The sequence below is a fragment of the Oryza sativa genome, chromosome 6, assembly GCF_034140825.1.
Source record: "Oryza sativa Japonica Group chromosome 6, ASM3414082v1".
Classification (NCBI taxonomy): domain Eukaryota; kingdom Viridiplantae; phylum Streptophyta; class Magnoliopsida; order Poales; family Poaceae; genus Oryza; species Oryza sativa.
The window spans coordinates 21,971,756-21,993,445 of NC_089040.1; the positions used below are offsets into that span (position 1 = coordinate 21,971,756).

The 21,690-nt window shown below is 39.6% G+C and overlaps 1 protein-coding gene and 1 long non-coding RNA gene across 3 annotated transcripts; both read right to left on the reverse strand.

The window, feature by feature from the left end:
- Positions 1-62: 62 nt before the first annotated feature.
- Positions 63-13,302, reverse strand: LOC4341281 (ABC transporter G family member 42-like). Of its 2 annotated transcripts, none has more exons than NM_001402859.1 (21): positions 12,615-13,302; positions 8,882-9,336; positions 8,372-8,448; positions 7,852-7,905; positions 6,626-6,716; positions 4,996-5,297; positions 4,618-4,899; positions 4,216-4,532; positions 3,972-4,132; positions 3,759-3,874; positions 3,429-3,585; positions 3,228-3,344; positions 2,970-3,145; positions 2,516-2,863; positions 2,018-2,308; positions 1,854-1,937; positions 1,613-1,746; positions 1,277-1,504; positions 1,023-1,194; positions 689-943; positions 63-600 (listed from the first exon to the last, which is right to left on the reverse strand). In NM_001402859.1, the coding sequence occupies exons 1-21, from the start codon at positions 13,040-13,042 to the stop codon at positions 331-333; spliced, it is 4,515 nt and encodes a 1,504-aa protein (NP_001389788.1). In that variant the 5' UTR covers positions 13,043-13,302; the 3' UTR covers positions 63-330. The 2 variants fall into 2 exon arrangements, with proteins under 2 accessions (NP_001389788.1, XP_066167256.1); XM_066311159.1 differs by having other exon boundaries at positions 66-600; positions 2,970-3,142; positions 12,615-13,225.
- A 1,679-nt stretch (positions 13,303-14,981) lies between these two features.
- Positions 14,982-17,238, reverse strand: LOC112939301 (uncharacterized). The gene is made up of 4 exons (XR_010742129.1): positions 16,839-17,238; positions 16,353-16,469; positions 16,009-16,201; positions 14,982-15,528 (listed from the first exon to the last, which is right to left on the reverse strand). It is a non-coding gene; the product is annotated as an uncharacterized lncRNA (long non-coding RNA).
- Positions 17,239-21,690: the final 4,452 nt, after the last annotated feature.

The following is a 21,690-nucleotide window of genomic DNA, read 5'->3' on the forward strand; positions in this document are numbered from 1 at the left end:
TATAAGACCCTGTGGTCACTACACTTGATTTCTATTGAGAATTTGTTGTGACAAAAGTAATCCAATGGAAGAATAGGCCACGAACAAAATTTCTGACAACAATGCTCTTATAAAGTTTACATTTCCAAAGCTAAAAGGTCATATGAAACCTCGCCACATTTGGCGATGTATGGAATACAGAAAACCTACCAGCATATTTACATGGCATATATAGACCACAAAAATGTGAGGATAAAAGAAGATATTATCTGTGGGGAAAGGACAAAAGAAGATTTGGTTCAAAACCAAAAAAAAGTTTCCAACCAGATTTTGCCTGTTGTTTCAATGCCCCTATCGATGTTGGAAGTTCAACTTCTTGATGCAAATGGCATACATGAACGCGAAAAACACAGCGAAGAGCACGAGCACCGGCGCAACAACTGGCATAAATTTCCTGTGATATCCAAAATGATGAGTAACATAGTAGCTGATTGTCTGGTTGGATTGGCCAGGGACTGAGATGATTTGTTCTAGGTCTCCATACTGTGTCACTATGAGCCCATACACTGTCCATGCCAATGGGCAAAGCCAGTAGTACCAGATCCACCATTTGGGAATCCTCTGAAATAAAACATGAATAACACCATTACTTTGATCTTCCAAGAAGAATAAAAAGTTCAAAGAAACGGTTTGATCCAAGAAAACTCACTGGTCTCGGAATGAAGAATCCTGAGAATAGGTTGAACAAGGAATAGAACGCCGCGGCAAAGATGGCTGCAACCTCATGGTTTGGTGAGATTGCCACCGTCATCATACCATAGTAGGTGAAGTAGAGAAATGAGAAGTAGGAGACGAAGAAGAACCAGAAGAACTTGGCTGCTGTCCACTGGAAGCTCATCATGGCATAAACAATGAGGGTATAATATGCAGTTTGGACGAACACATAGGGTATCTCCATGACAACCTACAACAAATTATCAAGAGTTGAGCAACTCCTGGAAACAAATTATACCTTAACTGCCTTAGCTACCACCATAAGTTACCTGAGCAATGGCATAGGGCATAGCAGAGTACATCCCAGCAGCCCTCTCTCGGTAGAAAACTGTTCTCTCAATCGACACGATTGGCTGCACAGTCGCACAATTGTTGATACCGATAAACATCACTGCTGTATACATTGCTCCAATGACCATTCTAAGAGAATTGGCATTTCCCCTGATCATAAGACACCAAAAACGTCAGATACTGGAACATTAAGATTAAGGAGTCAAAGATGAAAAAGAGAGGAAGTATTTACATCTTGGTGCCGATCTTCCAAAAGATGGTGCCGAGTAGCAAGGCTGTGAACAGAGTGAAGGAAAATCTAACAAGATTGTAATCTGGGCTGCGCCAATAGGTCAGCCATTGCTTCCAGAGGCAGGCCCTAAATTGCCCTATGGTGGATTGAGAGTATTTTGTAGGAAAATGCAGATCTGATGTTCCTGGCTCTGGTTGACTTAGCTGATTCACCAATACCTTGTTTTGCCTGAAAACACGGCCCATCTATTCCATGAGAATTGACACACAACAACTAAAAACTTTAAGAAGAAAGATAAGAGTTTAAAAGTAGAAGAAAAAAAAATGTTTCGCTTACTTGTACAGGTCTGATGTCTTATAGTACTCAGCAAAGTCCATATTTAAGCGTACTTCCGCAGCAACTGAACTGACCTCAAGCATCCATGTAGCTGGATTGTACTTATCTTTGATTTTAGGCACACCAGGAATTGCCTGGTAATATTAAATAGCAGATTGGTTAGAAAAGTAAATTTATTCTAGTTATTCATAACACACCTTCCACTTAGCAAAAGTTAACCACCATCTGAAACTATCTGTACCTCGAAATATTCAATCATTTTCTGGGAATTACGACCCAATTGCCCAGAGTATATCACCTGCCCTCCTCTTTTCAGTAGTAGCAGCTGCACGAGAGTTCAAGCTCGAGTTACTATTTAGTTACTAAAAGGTGGAATTACTATGTAAGTAAACTATTCATAGTCACCTCATCAAAAGCCTCAAATATGTCAATGCTTGGCTGGTGAATTGTGCAAACCACTGTCCGTCCAGTGTCAACTGTGTTCCTCACTGTTCTCATAACAATGGCTGCTGCTCTTGCATCAAGACCTGAAGTCGGTTCATCCATGAAGATGATCGAGGGATTTGCAACAAGCTCCACTGCTATTGTCAATCTCTTCCTTTGCTCTGTTGAAAGCCCTGTGATTCCAGGCAGGCCAACTAACGCATCCTTCAGATTGTCGAGCTCCACTAGTTCCATAACTTCATCAACAAATTGCTGGAAACAATTGAACTTGTGAGTTTGACAAATTGTGACGACAAATCCTAGTAATCAGAAATTAACCACCCAATATTCACAAAAAATTAAAACACCTGATTGACAATAATGTTTTGTGTTAGCAACAAACAAAAGTAAATGACTTATAATACACCCTGATGATGAAAAAAGATGCAGTGTTTTGACAAGGAAAAAGACATGACTTACAATCTTGATATCATCAGTGATTTCTTGATCTCCTATTTTTTCTGGAAGGCGCAGGAAAGCAGAGTATATCAAAGACTCCCTAACTGTGACCTGAGGTGAATGGATATCGTTTTGCTCACAGTAGCCAGAAATTCTTGCAAATGTTTCTTGGTTCTTAGGATAACCAGAAATTCTCATATCTCCTTCAATGTAACCACCAGTCTTTCTTCCTGCCAAAACATCCATAAGAGTTGTCTTTCCGGCTCCACTGACTCCCATGAGTGCTGTCAGCACTGCAGGCCTAAATGATCCAGTAACGTCACGTAACAATTGGAGCCTATCATCCACCACTCCTTGCTGCTTCATTTCCTATGTATAAAACATTAATCTCAATCAAATATTACAAATTTTCGATTGAGGATACGACAGGGAACAGGACAAGATGCCAAGAGAAGTTAAGCATAGGTAAACTCACTGCAGGCATGTCGACATAGTAGTTCACATCATCAAAAGACATGGATAGAGGAGTAAATGGAAGAACCATTCCTCTTCTTGGACCAGCTTCATTGCTACCAATGGACATCAGTCGTGAAACTCCATTCGATGAACTATTGCTCAGACGAGCACTCAATCTCATCTCCCTCATTTCTTCTGAAATAATTGCCTTATTATTCCTCAGTTTTAAAAACTTCCAATTTTTTCAGATTTAATTATGACTTGAAGAGTTTCTTACTGTGATTTCCACCATTTGATTTTGTGCTGCCATTTCTTACTGTATGTCTTGCATCCCCATTGCCTTCCGCTTCCTTCGCAGTTTCTTCAGATATGACAGCTTGTGGTTTGCCCAGAGCTAACAATCAAAGAACCAGCAAATCACGTATTGGTCCAATAACTATAATCACATAAGCATTTAGATTTTAATTCAGATACTTACGATTCAGATAAACGAGTGACAGAGTGAAAAGCACATTGAAAAACATGGTGAAACCCAGGAGCCCTGCTGCTCCAATCCAGAACCAATTTTTGTCAGTGAAGATGTTGGCACCTTCCATCAGAGCTATTCCTAGTCTTTTAGGAACGCCATTGTTATCCTGTCAAGATGCATGCAAACATTGTCAGAAAACATATTTGCAAGGGATTTTAAGGTTCTTGAGGCGGTACTACAAGGTAAGCCTTTTCTGTTGTACCTTGTGATACTTCCTCAAGGACTGTAAAGAACCTCTATACGCAAACAAGTGAAAAGGCAGTGCTATAATGAGCTTACCAGTACAAACTTGTTCATCCACCGAGGAGAGTAGAATTCATTGACTGCTAGAGCATTATACCCGTACATCAGTGGTGAAACCCAGTAACCCCAGATCCACCATTTTGGGATGAATGCTGTTAACAGTCAAGGGCAAAGTAATATTCAATAGAGCTGCAACATTTATGTGCAGAAAAAACGTGGAGTGAAAATAATTAGATAAGTAAAAAAAACCTTTTGGCAGAAGAAATCCTCCAAGAACGAAAAATATGAGAAGGGCCAGGGCTCCTCCAGTTTGAGCAATGATCATGGATCTGCACAGACCAGCAGTTGCTCTGAAAAGGCCACCTGCCATCTGCTGGATCAAGAACACTAGCAGCAACTGCTTGAAAAATCTGTGCAGAAAGATGATAGGTAAGTGGACAGAAACCTTGCTTTCCTGAATTCATGTTTAATTCTTTTTCTGCTTTTTGTGTACCTGTCAGCCTCTGGGGCAAATCCTATAGTGTAGTATGTAACAATCACCCAGACTATAGATTCGATGATGGAAAATGGGATTCTCAGAATAACATTCGGTAGAGTGAAGATCCAAGCAGGGTAGAAGAGGAGGTCCCGGTGCTTGAAGAACACTGGCAACCTTGTGATGGTCAAAGAGAGCTCAGCGAAACCATTGAACATGTTCACAATCAGACTGAAAAGTAGTGCTCCAATGTACACAAAGCCATCATCTAAATTCCTTGTGTGCATCTGGGTCCTAAGAAACACTGTCGACGCGACAAGGGCTACAATGATGAGCTTCAAAGTTCACCGGCAGAAGGTGTCAGTCGATTGCATTGTGTATTTTGAGAAGTGGCAAGACTGAACAGGAAACTTTGCTCACCTGTATGGTCTTGAAGATGTACACAAATGAGTTGCGCTTAATGAGGAGCCACTCCTTGGCAAAGGATGCCTTGAGGAGCTCTGTTGTTGACACCGATTGCTTCGAGAAGACAAGAGCAGCCTGATGGCTACGAGTTTTATCAAATGGGACTGAGAGATGATTCTCAAGTTGGAGCCCAACATGGAACCTTTTAAATCTCTGTGCAAATTCTGAGACTGAAATGTATCTGTATGGCCTATGCTTGTCGGCCCAATACTGCTCCTGATCCTTCTTTGATGTCACCTGAAAAATTGGCAAAATAAAGCTGTTCAGGTAAATTCACATATTGAAGCTTTCAGAAACATAGATTCTAATAATTAGACAACTGCATGATGTTACCTCCTGAAGAAAGTCTGCAGTACCCTTACGCTCTGGGCAGCGGAATCCGCATGACTCAAAGAACTCAAGGACGTATTCGCGGGGTCCCTGATAAACAATCTGGCCTTCTGACAGTAGGATAATGTCATCGAATAGCTCAAAAGTCTCAGGGGCTGGTTGTAGGAGTGACATGAGGATGGTTGCCTCGCCCAAGTGCACGATTTGCTGAAGGCATTTGACAATCTGGAATGTGGTGGAGCTGTCCAATCCAGTTGATATCTCATCCATGAATAGAACCTTTGTTGGACCGACAATCATCTCACCTGCATTCCAAATGAGCAAATTTGTTCATTGTTAGCATCCTTACAATTTTCGGGGAAAAAAAGGGTCAATACCTTCAATACTTTATAGTTCATACTGATCATTTGTTGAATTGCTAGTTTTTGTGCTTTTCACTTCTTAACATATTTTTACAAGAAAAATAATTGCATTCTAGATTTTAGCCATATAATGTAATTATGCAAAAGAAATTGTACACCTTTTCTTCCAGAATATATGACATTTTGGAAGGGTTTGGTCTCTAAAATCCATCTTTGACCGATATCTTTTGTGTGAAACACTTATGAGAAATAGAAAATAATAATATAGTATGAAAATATTTTTATGTATAGTCATGTTAAAAGAAGGCAATGGTGGGGATGGGGGTGAATCTGCCTAGGGGAATATCGGGAGTGGAAACGTGCCGGTGCCAATCCAGAACTGATAATTTAGATTGCAAGCACCAAACATAACACAATATCTTCATGCATTAGACTTGTTACACGTCTAGAAGCTAATACTATAATTGGAACCATGTAAAGAATTTCAAGTGTTTCTTGTTGCAAAAATGTTCTTTTTTAGGGCAGCAACAGAACTGTTCTTAAGTGAATGTATTTAATGGAAAAGAAAAGCACAGTAATCTGTTTTGAACATGTATGATTCATTTTTATCCGTAGTATTTAGCACTTAGCAATAGCTTTTCCAACCAAAATCGGTATGACAACAGGATCCAGCAAAACTTGAACCCTCCTATAATGCAATAGTCCCAAAAGTAAGTACTACTCGGTCATATCTCTCTGCCCCCATGCACTTTTGGTTCATTCTAATAGCTATCAGTATCACACTGAACCCAATAACCTACAATGCGGTACTGTCTACAGTATAGGATGCGGAATGAACAAGCTACAGCTCTTCCTCACACTCTCAGAGGATAAGAGTGGTCACTGGACAAGTGACCATCCAACAACTATGCAGTGCATTAACCATAAGATGCCTGTACAATACAGCATGCACCCCAGTCAAGTGGTCATGCACTTCTTCATGTGTGGACCTCAGAGGCACACATATATCTCATGATCACCACACCTTTTTCCAGTAGGAACCACAAGATGTAGACACCGGAATTGCATTGTCTCCTACACATCATAGTCTTCTAGAAAGACTTAAAAAAAAAATTTGCAAGTTCCTTTCAGGCCCTTCTAAGTTTAAATTTAGTTTAATTCGTACATCTGTGCCTTCTACCCCCTAAACCAGAAAGGAACAAAGGCACAGAGCAGCAGCTCCTTTCATGGGCTGAAATGAGCATGACACAATGCTGACGGAAGCAGCTTACCGGTGGTGACGCGTTTCTTCTGACCACCGGAGATCCCCCTCTGCATCTGGTCGCCGACGATCGTGTCCGCGCATATATCCAATCCCAGTATCTGCTCCCAAGAAAATTCAGTCAAAAAGAAATAATTTTCACCAGCTCCAGTTGCTACTTGCAACCGTCGGGATCAAGACAGTTTAAATTAACATGACTAATTCCTGCTAACCCCATGTCAAGCATGGGCTTAATGCCCCTGAAAGCTACTGTCACCTGCCCCCCCCCCCCATCCCCAAAAAAAAAAAAAAAACACACATTTCAAACTTTACCTACCATCCATCCTGCCCAATGTAATTATGTTACTACGTGGCCAGTGCTCGGAAACTCGCAGTAAAGCTGATAAGAAGCAGAAGCTTTGGCTGGGCATATCAACAAACATGTGGTGGGCATCATCACCACGGGTGCGCGCCATTTCCACCAGGCCAAGTGGGTGCACCAACCCCCCAATCCCCCCTCCCAAAGCTACAAGGATGCCCCACCAAGAACTCAATTCGAGCTCCATCTCCCAATTAGCAGTAGGTGAGGAGGAGGGAGGAAGAAGAAGAGGGAAGAAAGAACCATCCTTTGTGGTCAAGACACAAGAGAGTCAGCAAACAAACCCACTCCCTCCTGCCTGCTGCTGCTGCTGCTACTAATCAGTAGGAGAAGTATGTGCCCAAGAATCATAGTAGTGGACTTGGTGGTTGATTGGATCCTTGAAAAAAAAAAGAAAAAAAAATTCCCCTTTTCCCATTTGGTGTGCAGTGTTCACCAACCTGGGTCATGGTTAGTACTAGTTGTTTGCTTGTGGACAAATGTGCAACCAAGTCCTATATGATTTGCCCATGATTGATTGGAATTGGGATGGTTTGTCCCTTGTGTTTTCCAATGTCAAGACTGAATCTTTCTTTCTTTTTTTTTTTGCCGGTTTGATGACATAATGGTGAGGAAATCTTGCGCTAATCGCTTGTTAATCCATGTGTGAATGATGTTGCTATCAGCTTAATTTTGTAGTGTTTCTCCCTTGTGCTTTCTCTATCAAGGCTGAACCAATTTTTTTTTATTGGAGAACATAATGATGAGGAAATCTTGTGCTAAATTGTTTGTTGTTAAATCATATTATGTCAATGATGTTACTATCAGCTTAATTTGGAGTATTATGGAAGCGAAAAATAATAATAGCAAATTCAACAAAGTCGTGAAAAGCTCATTACTCTGAGGGTGTAATCTGTCTGAAGGCTGCTCTCGACTCCTTCCATCGAAGTAGCCTGCAAGGAGGAATTAATCATTCGTCACGTAAACAAATCAAAATTAATTATCTTCGAAACAAAGCATAGTTTTTCCTCTTTTTTTTTCGATTGAAACAAAGCATAATCAGCAACTACTATCACCACTATTAACACCCCATGTGGTACACGTACGTCTAACCGATTGTGAGATGTCGTTTTCGCAAAGATCGTGTTTGTCATTAACCCTGCTCGAATCTCATTTTCATAATTTCATGTCCTTTACGAAGGTACAAATTGCACGGAAAATATATAGTTAGATTCCTGTGGAAATTTCCAGTGACCACTGTATATAATAATACAAGGACCATCTGATTTAGACCCTGCAAACTAAAGTGAGTGTACTTGTACCATGTGCGGCTTTAATTAAGCTGCTAATCGAAATAGTAGTAATTAATCACTCATTATCAACAAAAAAAATAATCACTCCAGTTAATTAATTAATTACCTTCATGAAGAGGTCGACCTCGGGCTCCGGCCGGATGCCGGCCTCCTTCTCCCTCCTTGCCAGCTCTGTCAGAAGATCTGCACGGTCCATTTCCCATCCAACCGTCAGGATTGATCGATCGAATTAATCTTGAAAAATTAATTAATTATGGGACAATTGTCAGGTATAAATATAGTATTAATTATAATTTGGTTACATTATAGCTACAATACAATTTATATATAACTTCCAATAAAAATCCCGCAGTGACACGCTATTTTCGTGAAACGGAGGTCGTGAGACTGAATCTCCTCACCCATGTGCGCGTTATTTTTTTTCCCCTTTCTAACTTGCATGAATCTTAAGATAAATCCAACGGTTTAAAATTATTTAAAAATTAAATTATTGTTAAATGTAAGTTATAATATAATTACACTCAACAATAAAAAATTATCGATAAACGTACAACAAAATTATTAATAGATCGTTCATCATCATCATCATGATGAGGGTGCGAGTAATTGCACGTACCGTACTTGGTGCCGACGCCCTGGCACCTGGCCGAGAAGTCGAGCGTCTCCTTGACGGTCATCTCGCCGACGTGCACGTCCGTCTGGCTGATGTACGCCGCCGTCTTCTGCGCCACGAACTCCTCCAGCTCGAACCCGTTGTACGTCACCTCGCCGCCGCGCCGGAGCGACGGGTCCAGCTTCCCGGCGAGGGCCAGGAGGAGGGTCGTCTTCCCCGACGACGGCGGGCCCAGCAGCAGCGTCATCCGGGAGGGCCGGACGGCGCCGGAGACCCCCCTGAGGATGGTCAGCGTCGCCTGCCGCCCCGGCCGGACGCCGACGAGCCCCAGCGCCGCCTCCGCGATGTTGCGCGCCGTGTTCAGCAGCGTCGGCAGCGCGCGGCTGCCCACGTGGCACCTCGCCTGCACCATCAGCTCCTCGAACCGCACCTCCACCGTCGGCAGCTCGATGCCCACCCTGCACGCACCAATTTTTTTCTCACATTTTTCTTAACAATAAGGGAATGTTTTTTTTTTTAAAAAAAACACTCATGAGTTAGTTGAAGTTTGGCATTTCACCCTATAAAGTCAATTTGTTGTAAATGCTTACTCCTACTTAATTTTCGTTAAAAAAAATCACCTTAACGTGCACGTGCTTAATTGAGTTACCATGTTTTTATAAATTATGAACCATCAATATAGTCTTTACCAAAACTAAATACTTTAAGATCATTATAGTCACTTTTTTTTCAAAATGAAAAAAAAAACTAGAGCTGAAATATTGCCGTGTTAGGTTCCTCCGTATCCATGAAAAATTTAATGAAATATAAAATCAATTTGTTGTAAATGCTTACTCCTACTTAATTTCTGTTAAAAAATCACCATAATATGCACGTGCTTAATTGAGTTAACATGTTTTTATAAATTATGGGCCGTTAATATGTTTTTTTTTTACCAAAACTAAGAGTATAGCTAGTCACTTTCCTCACCATCGTACTTCTATACGTTAAAAAAAAAACCACACTAGCCAAAGACAAGTGTTTTTAGTAAAAAAATGGACCCACTAAAAAATGGGATATATAGAAAAACTCAACCCTATAAAACCATTCATCCGTTTTTCTCCAAATCCTATTACAGCACATAGGCATGATAAATCTCTAACGTTGCTATAGTCTCTGGAAGGGTATCCACGTATATATGTATTAAATAACTGTTTTTCATATTTTAGTATATTTACCACCGAAGTTTAGTCCAAATCATTGTGTCCTCTACCTAAAAAGTAGTTTAGGTCAAGAAAATAATATTTTTATCTGATTGGTCAACGGAGATATGTCACTGGCTAAACGGAAATGGTTGGTGTGTGTTACGGTTGATGCTACCATGATTGGCATTGACTCATTCCATTTGGAGCACGCAAGGGGATCAGTTGCAATGTTAGTTTGGGTGTCAACTTTAGTTTCAGCAAACCTACTGCCAGGGACCAGCGACAGGAAGATTGTGTTCATTTGGAAGTGCATAAAAAGGAGGATCATACACATATGTGAAAGCTAGTTGCTCTCCTACCCCACATAAAATGGCACTTTTGGTCAAGAAATTAAAATTATATTACTCAATCTAACTGCTTGTATAGTGCCATCGTATCTGTAACTGATAAACTAAAGAATGTGTGCTAAAACTGAAATTAATACATACTTTCTCCGTTGCACAATTTAAGACTTTTAGCATTGTCCACATTTATATAGATGTTCATTAGCATATATATGAATATAAATATGTGTAATGCTAGAAAGTATTACATTGTGAAACGGAGGAAGTATGTGTAACCAGTAAATATTAAAAGGCATGTAATAACTAATTAACTACCAGTGATACTAATATGCACACACATCACCGGGCTATCTATTTGTCAACTGACTGATTTTTTTCTCTCCTCATGATCTATTGAATTCCTTTTTCAACTACTGAATTAATATCCAACAAATAACATGAATATGCCTTTTTTTTTCTTTCCTCGTGGAAGTAAAAGTGTAAAGCAAGCAATTTCAAACTTCAACCTAAAAATTTGTACTTTGATATGCACGGTTGCCAATATGAAAGTCAAAAGTATACTAAAGTTAGCCACAAATTGTATATAGGTTCATTAATTTGGGAAATAATAATCAAATCAAAGTTACAATGAGTTCATATTAAGTTTGCAGCTTTCTTAATTGTGCAAGAAAAATCAGGCGAATAATAATAGCAAAAGTAAAATAAAAAATCAATTTGATTTAAGTGAACCTACTAGTGTTCCAAAAGGAGCCATGCACCCATCATGTTGGAGGCCGAAAACAGTCACAAAAAAGGGAATTGGGAAAGGAAAAAGAGGGCACACACTGGTGCTGATATCATGCACACGTCAGCTGACTTCATTAACCATAATATCCAGCACATGCTGTTTTTCTTCTTCATCATATAATTTCTCATCTTTTCATGATTTTGTTTTGCAGGCAGAAACAGAAACCAAACATGTTGATTATTAAGAAAGACATGAAAATTAATAATTGAAAAAGGTAGTAGGATCATCATCTGCTGCTGCCCAGCTGCTCCTGCGCCCTTCATTCCATCAAATCAATCAATCGCTCTCTGCTTCTTGGTGTATTGCCTTCTAAATTAGCTTATTCCTACTCCTAGTAGCAACTCTCTCAAGTCCCAACCACAATTATGTATGCATTTATTCCTAATACGATGTAATTAGACCGTTTAATGGAGCTATCCCAACTAACCCTCCCAGCATCTGTGAGTCGCAAAGTGCAAGAAAAAGCAGTAGTCTGAATTGAAGATTATATTCGTCTTGCTGCATCAGAAAAATTAAAGATAAAACAAAAGGAGGCGCCGGCCGGCCGGCTAGTTGTCTGGCTGAAATTGAATATGTTCTTTTTCTTCGAGATTTTGGGTGTTCAAATGTATCTTTCCAAACGCATGCCTATATATCTTGGCTTGCAATATGGTGAAGATATGGTTGGCTCAATTTCGGCCATAGAAAAAGGGTGCAAAGCTTTTGTGTGGAAGAAAAGCCAACTACCTGTATAAATCATGCAACAACCCATGTGTACTCGTATAGCTACGTATCATAACTTTATACCTACATGCGTATTTGTCCTAAAAATATACGTTTAATTGGTACTTCCTCTTATGTAGATTGTAGAAGATGGATTAATTAATTTTTCTATTATTAAAAAGTAAACCCTTTTTGTCCCCTCGAGCTGAGCTGCCTTGGACTCGGACCATCATTGTTTGACTAGTAGTCAAGAAAAATTCACTTCAAAGCTGCACAAGCTGTACTCCTATGTAATAGAGGATTACCTCTGTTTTTTAATATAGACGTTGTTGATTACATATATTTTTTAAATAAAATGAACTGCCAAACGTATTTTAAAAGATAAACGGCGTCATATATTAAAAAAAAGAGTAATTTCTTTTTCATATTTCAAAGATTTTTCTTTTTACAAAATCGATTAAGTAGCTAGCTTAATTAGGTTTGAGATTGTACCCCTCCGTACTATAAAAAGCTAACATAATATACTGCATGTGATATATTTTAATACGTTATACTAAAATGTGTCATATCTAGTCATAGATTCGTTTTTCGTGAAACGGGAGAGTACCTTACAGCAGCATGCATGATGCATGTATGGATGATATGAGATTATCAGATTAATTAATCCGTTGGAGATGATTAATTAATTACTACATATGCGTTAATAATAATTAGCGTACCTGTCGATCCGGTTGCGTAGCTTCTGGAGGAATCGCTGGTTGTCCTCCTCGGCGACGCGGAAGACGCGCTCGATGAACTCCTGCCTCTCGCCGACGCCGAGCCGCCGGACGTCCACCTCCTTGTACTGCTGCTTGCCTGCTCCGGCGGCGGCGGCGGCGGCCTCTTCTTCGGCGGAGGAGAGGATGGCGGTGCGCATGCGGCTGTAGGTGGGGAGGCGCTCGATGGCGGCCCACCGGAGCGCCTCCTCGTCGTCGTCGGCGGTGCCGCCGCGGCCGCTCCTCCTCCTCCCCCTGCTGCCCCCGCCGCCGCCGGAGTTCTGCGGCATGAAGGCCTCGTCGACGCCCCACGCCTCCATCCCCATCCCCCTCCCGATGCTCCGGCTCATCCGCCTCCCCGACTCCCACACCTTCTCCATCGCGCTCTCCATATCTCTCTCTCTCTCTCTCAGTTTCGCCGCCGCGTCGCGCCGCGCCGGCGAGCTGATGACGAGAAGCTGTAGCTAGGTGAGAGTGAGACGAAGCGCGCGTGTCATGTGGTAGTGATGGCGCCGGCGAGCGGCGGCGGCGGCGGCGGCCGGGGCGGCGCGGGGGTGGGAGTGGTGGAGAGAGTGGAAGAGGCGAGGCGAGGCGCGCGCTTTTTATCAACTCGCGCGCGGGCGCGGGTGGTTTTCTCTACGTGGGGGTTGTTTTTTTCTTTTTCTTTTTTGGGGTTTATGAAATGAGAAAGAGAGGCGGGGTGAGGTGGATATGTGGCGTGGGTTGGTGGTGTGGTGGCGGGCGCGTGCGGGGTGGGTGGGTGGGGGACTAGGAAGAGGTGAAAAAACGTCGGAATCGATAGGGAACGGTTTGTTTGAATTTGTGCGAAAAATGTCCGAAATCATAGGAAATCGCGTTTGACTCTGCACGAAGGATGTGGGAATTTAAATTAGATGGACGAATTTTCTTCTTAAAAGTTTGACGTATGTGATTATAATATAATCGTGATATAATTACACTATAACTAAAACTAACATGTAATTATAATATAACATGTATAAACTTTCAAAATTGCTCTGTATCATACTATTTTCGTGAAATATAGGTCGTGGGATCGAATCCTCTCGATTACATATGCGTGCACTGTGATTTTTTTCCTTCCCACTTATACGAATCTTGAAACAAATATAACATTTCAAAATTATATAAAATTTACATATAAGTTACATTATAGTTATATGCAGGTTACAATATAATTACACTATAATTATATTTGTCAATTTTTAGAAGAAAGATTGTCTATAAATATATAGCAAAATTGCAGATTAAATTGTCTCACTTGCTTTGTAAACTATTACTTTTTTTCCTTGAAACAGGGCAGACAGAAACGGTATACCTCAAAACAATTATGATATCGGAATGTTGCAAAAAGACATATTATTAAGAGGGGAAACACGGCAATTTCGAATGTTGAAAAAATAAATAAGAAACATAGCAATATTGACTAGAAGTAGTAAATCATGTCATGTGTGAAAACTTGAAACACGGCAAAGTGTTAGAAGTTGATAAAATATAATTATGATATGAAAATGATGATAGAAACGATATTTTATCCTGAGCCCCGAAACACAAATATCCCGGCTAGATTAAGAACTGGTACTAAAAATACTTTAATACATGTTCTAAAAGTCCAAGTCTTTAGAAATATCTTCAATCCTGGTTGATATTAGTAACCGGTACTTAAAAATTGGTAACATCAATCAAAACTCATGATCTTTACTCCTAGTTGGAGATGCATTTTTAGTACCGGTTGGTAACACCGACGACCCATACTAAAGATATTTTTAAGTACTGGTTGATGTTATCAACCATTATTAAAGATGCCTTTAGGATTAGTTAAAAAGAAAGCATTTCTATTCAAGTCAGATATGTTTAGTATGTGAGATGGACAGATGGTAAAGCGCGTGAGAGCTGAGATGAGAGATCTTAAGTATGAATCTCATATCCCACATATTTTTTAGACTTAGTATACATCTTTTGACTTTAGTACCAGTTAAGATCGAGATCTTTAGTCTTGATTTACTAAAGAGAGGTTTTGACCGGTATTCGTTTCTTCCCTAGTGGACTTATGTCGAGCCTTCAGATACTTCGCTGCTTATAGCCCCTACCATCAAACCGCTCGTCACATAGCGACTCTATTTTTTGTTTCATACTAGTAATCGTGCACGTGCAATGCACGTTATGTTAAAATTATTGGTCCAATTCTATTAATAATTGAAAAACAATAAATTTATTCTAAACCACTGATGTTAACACGAAACTTAAGTGACAAATAAGTAAGAGCCATATGTGGTCCCTTTTGTTATCCACTGCCATTTCAAACAAAATAAATAAAAATACTAAAGTTTCACTTCTCACTACATTTATAACAAAGTTTTACATGTGCCATCACAAGTTAAACTTTTGCAACTAATTTGGTCTAAAATAAGCAACTATAGGACCATACTCTCACCGTAACAATATGCAACCTGGAGATTAAAAACAATAATCCAATTAAGTTGATCAACATGTCAGACTGTCACTTATGTCCAGGGATGAATACCTCAATACTATACAATCAATCACCCCCCGTTTTGCATCTGATATAAGGATAAGCAAAACATTATGGCCTTGATCGGCAGCGATGGCTGCTGCCGCAGCTGCCCTATAAGGTGTAAATACCATGTGAAAGAAGACATGCGTAGCACTCTCATGTCACTTGGCCATATAAAGTTTTCAACTCCACAATTATATACCCTCCTCTCCTCAACATACCTGAGCACTGCAGAGGTGCACATGAATCCATTTAGATTATATATAGAGAAACAAACCCTCTTCTAATCAAGCGATTTTGAAGAGAAAATGTATAATATATGCATACATTCCTTCAATGTCCAAACTGAAAATTAAGAATCAACGGTATCAGCCATAGTGTCAGCCATGGAAAAGAACTGAGTTAGATCACAATATCTTACTGACGAAACTAAATATATTGAAGCCAATTTTCTATCAACCACTGAGTGCATGCACAATTGAATTGTTTATATATTCATATAATACAAAATTGTAAAGTGCCAGCCCGAAGAAGTACATCTCGACGTGTCAGACACCTATGTTTAACTGCATGTCCATGCATGAAAGTCAAGAAACTGCAGTAGAAAGTGATGTTTCTACCCTCACGGAGTGACAGTAAAATCAAATGCAAATGTTACAAGTATAATACCAAAATAAATACTGATCTGTTCATTTTGAAAGCAACAAACTATTAGACTGAAGCACATGTATTCACGGTAAGAAAAAAACTAATGACTAAGAGGTCAACTTGGTTCACAGGAGAAAAAAATATGCTTAGAGCTCTGACTGAGACACGAAGGAGTACCTAAAAAATATGCATCATGAGCTTAGGACTTAGAGCCTCCTTTGCTTCTTTGGTTCGTCCTAACTACTGAAGCCAACACATGGATGTCAGTCATGTCACTGCATTCACATTGCCATCTACCAACTCCCAAGAAACTTTCTTCATTCTCATCCACCAAGGAATCAACCTATAGGAGCAGAACCTCTTATGTCACCTGAAAAGAAAAATGGAACGTTCAAGAGTCAATTATTCAAGCTACTACTGATCAAGGGATCGCAACCGGCGAGCATGTATATCCATCTGAACCATGTTGCAGTGTTTTTGTTATACATAATGTAACTGCAGAACACATGCAAGAATATGACCCCAATGATCCATAATTGTATCTTCTTGGCTGTTCCACTGAACAATACTGAATTCATCCATAATTATATCTTCTTGGCTGTTCCACTGAACAATACTGAATTCATTATATGGAAGTCCTGAAAAAAAGAAGGAAACATGATGATTGGATCTCTTGAGAAAATGACAGTATGATTTATGCTCATAACAGGCATCATCTATGAAAAATATATAATTTAGCATAGTCGTGACACAACGCAGCATGAATTCTAATTGCGCCGGACCTCATTCTTAGTAACATATAAATTAAGCAGAAAATCACTGGACAATGGGCCATACCTTATCACCAGAAGTCATACCTCGGTAAAACAAATATCATTATGTTGAGACTTGAGACGATCATCACCCAAGGAATTAACATTTATCATTTTGCACAGCTGTAAACTAAATCCTAGCAATATCTTAGCAGGCATTCTGATATAGGAGGCTCAACAGGACTTGGGCCAAACCTCTGTCGCCAATGTTGTTGTCCATGCAGCCATCCCCACCCTCTCCCCTCCTCAACTGCTCCCCTCTCCGGTGTCATCATCGAGGCCAAGACTGGCGGTGGTGCTGGTGGCTAGATCTGGACCCTCCGCCTTTGCATGGCTTGGTCCGATGCCTCAGATTCAGTGCTGCCGTGGCCGGTTAGGGAGGAAGAAGAGAGCTCACATCAAAGGCACATAAGGGAGGAGGAGGAGAGGATATATCAGCACCAGCAGCAGCAGGAGGATGTGATGGATCTGCGATGCGGGTGAGGAGGCCTCGATGTGAGATGCGGGTGAGGAGACCTCGATGTGCGATGCGGGCGAGGAAGCGATTGAGGGGAGCGATCTCGCCCCCGCCCCTCGATGTGCGATGCGGGTGAGGAGGCAATTGAGGGATGGCTCCCGTTGATGTGAGCTGCACATCAATTGCAGGGAGAGAAACAGGCGTGGATAGCGCAGCGGATATCGTAGGACATGGATGGCGCACGACGGCGGAGGCGATGAAGGCGCGTGTTAGGTTGGTGGGGATGGGGATTGGGAGGGACACAGCTGTCCACTTTTATCTTTAGCCGTTGGATGAATCTTAGATTTAACCTATGGATTTCACCCGTTGGATTTGATTTGGCCTGTTGGATTGTAAGGAGTGAACTCCTCCTTTTTATATTAGTATAGATGTTGGATTTTCTTTCACTCTGCGTATCTCTTTCCTAACCAACGTCCAGACCAATTCCAATGGATCTCTTCCCATGTTCTGTCTTCTAGCACCCCATGCCTCCAATAGTACAATGCCACCTCTCTGCACCACCACAAACTGAGCAGTAATAGCACACTAAACATTGAGATGTTGTGTGTTACTCCTTAGCAGCATATAGCTAAAAATTCATCCGACCATCTATTAACATCCTGACATCTGTTAACATCCTGATCAAGAGGGTCCCTACTTAAATCGTGCAACTTTTTTAAGCAACTTTCGTATAGAAACTTTTTGCAAAAAATGCACCGTTTAGTAGTTTAAAAAGCGTGCGCGCAGAAAATGAGCGAATGAGGTTGGGAACCAGGATGTTATGCCTTGTCTAATGTGGTGCACCAACTGTTGCGTTTGTCCATCGCATTTATTATATATTCTCGTTGCATTAATGTGACAAAATAGCCTATAACTAAAGGTCTTGTTTTTTTCATTATCATGGTGAAAACATTGAGTCCCTATAGGTGGGCCCAGTGTGTAGTCCCATAAAAAGGCTATATCGGCAAACAAACCGGCTTGGAGCTCGAAGGGTAGACGATGAACTAATGATTGTAAACAGTACTTTATATCTCCTGGTCAGTAAACCCTAAAGAAAAAAATGATTTATCGGGAAAGAATTTTCAAATCAAGACAAACATCAGTAAACCCTAAAGAAAAAACTTTGATATCATTCCAAATCCCTTGAATCCAGTATTCAAATTTTGTAGTAACATTTAAAACATGTCTCCATCATTGATGAATTTTCATAAATTTTAGAAAACTAGCTAATTAATGAAAATTGAGTTTGCAACAGTTGTGTCCTCTGCACATGATATGCCTCCTAACAAATAGTAAAACAAATATTATGAGCATTCAAATCTCTAAATGGGAAAATGAGTCAGCTTAGCTCCTTTTGTGAATAACAAGCCTCTGCCATATGCCCAGCCATGATGTGGTCCGTACACTTGCATTCGGCAGTGCGCAAAGAGAGAAAAACTAACTCGTTTTAGTGTTTTACATACGCACGTTTCCCAAAATATTAAACGGAGATTTTTTTTATTCAAAAGTTCTATAGAAAAGTTATTTTAAAAATCATATTACTATATTTTTCAAGTTTAAAAGAATTAATACTTAATTAATCATACACTAATGGTTCATCTTGTTTTTCGTATCTTCTCAATATTTTCATTCCTCTCCTCTCAAATTAATATAATTTAATTAATTCTTGTATCAGGAGGATGAGTTCAAATGCCCACCATAGTTTAAAGCTTTATGTGTGCATCTTTTTCTTCTTATTCCACTTCTTCTCTGACCTTGGTATCTCAAATGTAGACTTTAGAGTCATACTCCTACCTATTACCAAGTGAATTTAATATTGTGATACCCACTGAAAGTTTCATCAAAGAAGTGGTGGGTGAGTGAAAGGGACCTGGACACGGACTCCATCAATTCACTGAAACGCAACAAAAATCAGGACATGCTTCCTAATTCCAAGCCATTGTCCATTTGTCCACAGTGATCCAACTAAACCTGGAGACTTTGGAGTAAAAACCTGCAAGAATGTGTGCTACCACACTACAGTACAACTACTGCTTGCATTGCACCCAGCAGGTTCAAACATAGTCCATGACCTATGTTTTGCTTTTCTTTTATTTTGTTGGGAAAAATGTACTTTTCATCCGTTAACTCTTGATTTGGTATAATTTTGCCTCTTAACTACAAAACCAAAACCAATATAGTCATCTACTCTCAAAATCAGCAAAACATGACCCTTGATTGCATTTGGCAATGGTTTTTGAACCATGTATGTAGGTGTTGAGGTCTTCTTATATCAAAGAGGAATGAGCACTAGAGAATAAAAAGTAGGCCCACATGATCATAAAAGATGACTTAGGACTCATTTGAAACACATGATTGAGAGCACAAGAATATTAGAAATACATGCATGATTTTGAAAGAGGTGAAAGTGTAAAACAGATGATTATATAAATAAATGGCCAACCGTTTGGTTAGCCACATGAAATATTTCACGATGTTGTTTGATCTCATTGAAATTTCCTCCAAAATTTGTATGGATTGAAACATCCAATAGGGTTCTATGTTGTTCAATCCTATGTTCAAAGTGTGTCATTTAGGGGAGGGGGATTCCTATAGGATCGAAATCCTATAAACTACTTTGTTTTTACTTCAGATCAAAGTAGGTCTTAGATAATTGTGGGGTCTTGATGAGGCACAGCTATTTGGCCTTAGAGAATTGTGGGCCATTGATGAGGCACTGCTACCCTCTATGACAAGAAGGGTCTCACCTATTTTAGTTAAAACTACTCTCAAATATATCAAAGTGGTTGTTTTACCTAGTTTAGATAAATGAGGAACGAATTTTACCAAACTACAATTAAAAGAAAAAGACTAAATCAATCAAGAATTTAGGGAAGAGAAAAAAGACTTTTACTTCCTTTTTCAGATAGTGTTATAGGATAAATGAATTCATACATGCACTTGTCCACATTCCAGTCACATATACTAACAGGCAACCCATGTTTTCCAACGGTTATTATTGTTGTTATTTATATAAATATTAAAATTTGGAAAGCATGATAACATGTTGGTTATTAATTTTTGAATCATCCCTACTTAAGTTATTAATTTCAAATTTTCAATTAAATTAGTAAAATACTAAATTGAGAGTTTAATTATGATGGTTATAACTTCGTATTTATTAATTTTGAATGTTGGAACTATTAGCTTTTGAAAAACTAAAACTAAGGGAAAAATAATTTCTTAAATTCCATGTTTCTTTAGCATGAACTCCCAACACAATCTATGGTCGTAATAATAATATGATCCTATGATGGTGCATATCTACTTCATAACTTTGTATTTATTAATTTTGAATGTTGGAATTAATAATTTTGGAAAACTAAAACTAAAAAGAGAAAAATATATATATTTGACATGGACTTCCAACACGTTCTACTGTCATATTAATATTACTATGATCCATATGATTAACATGGGAGCTCCTTCAAAGTGCCACAACACGATAGATCCATAAGGTGTAGATAAGATACATTTAGCTTAAAATTAAATAAGCATATATATACACACATCCATTGCAACTTGCTTGAGTATCAATCCGTTCAGCAAAATATTACCACAACATGCACGAACAGGGGAGACAAAACCACACCACACGCAATGGTTCCTACGGTCCAGAACAGTTTGCAGCTTCAGCAAGTTACTGTCTGTGTAAACACTTATCCCCAGCTTCACTCTGCTTCAGCAACAGACAGACAAATGGCTCCGGTCCAACACACAGTTGGAGCCATCAGTTTGTTGCATTGTGTATGCGGTTAATAAGTTAATCCTGGTTGAGTGCAAGCTTATGTGTAACTAAAGTTGAAAATCATGGATTCATCTTTATATGAGCTTGTAATTATCAGTGGATGGCACCAGATTCTCAAGTGTACTTGTCACTAGACTTTTGGAGCTTTCATGCTAGCAGCACGAAACCGTCTCCCATTAGCAGCCTTTTTCCCAGGAGGATTAGCACAGAGCCACTGACCACTTTGAGAACTTTTAAGATAGTAGAAGTAACTTTCGGTCTTAAACTTTTGGAGTATCATGCATACTTCCTATATATCATCTTTGTTGTGTCAGCTTTGATCACAATTCTTTTTCTAAATAATTTGGTGATGACAAGTAAAATTTGCAATGTTAGATTTGCCATGCAAAACACTTCAAAACTTAATTAAATATTGAGCTGTGCGTTCATTAATTACTAAGTACTAACCAAAATGTCAGTAAAATAAGGTTGTATGTTTTTCCCCGGACCGTCGTGGGACTGTCCCAAGAGAAATTCTCTTGGAGCAAGTTTAATAGTATAGCCAACTAATAGCTGTCATTCTCTATTTTGCGGAGAATCTTTGCAGTGAAAACTCTATTAGGGTTTATCTAGATTTGATAATATCATCATTTATTTGTCAATTTTTTTGTTGAAAGTGTTGTCTTAGAGTTGTCTCGGTTGAAAGTGGTGAAAATCCGCCACTGATTGTGATTGATTTGGTTGGATCGGTTTATATCGGCGAACACAAACGTCATCTTGAACAT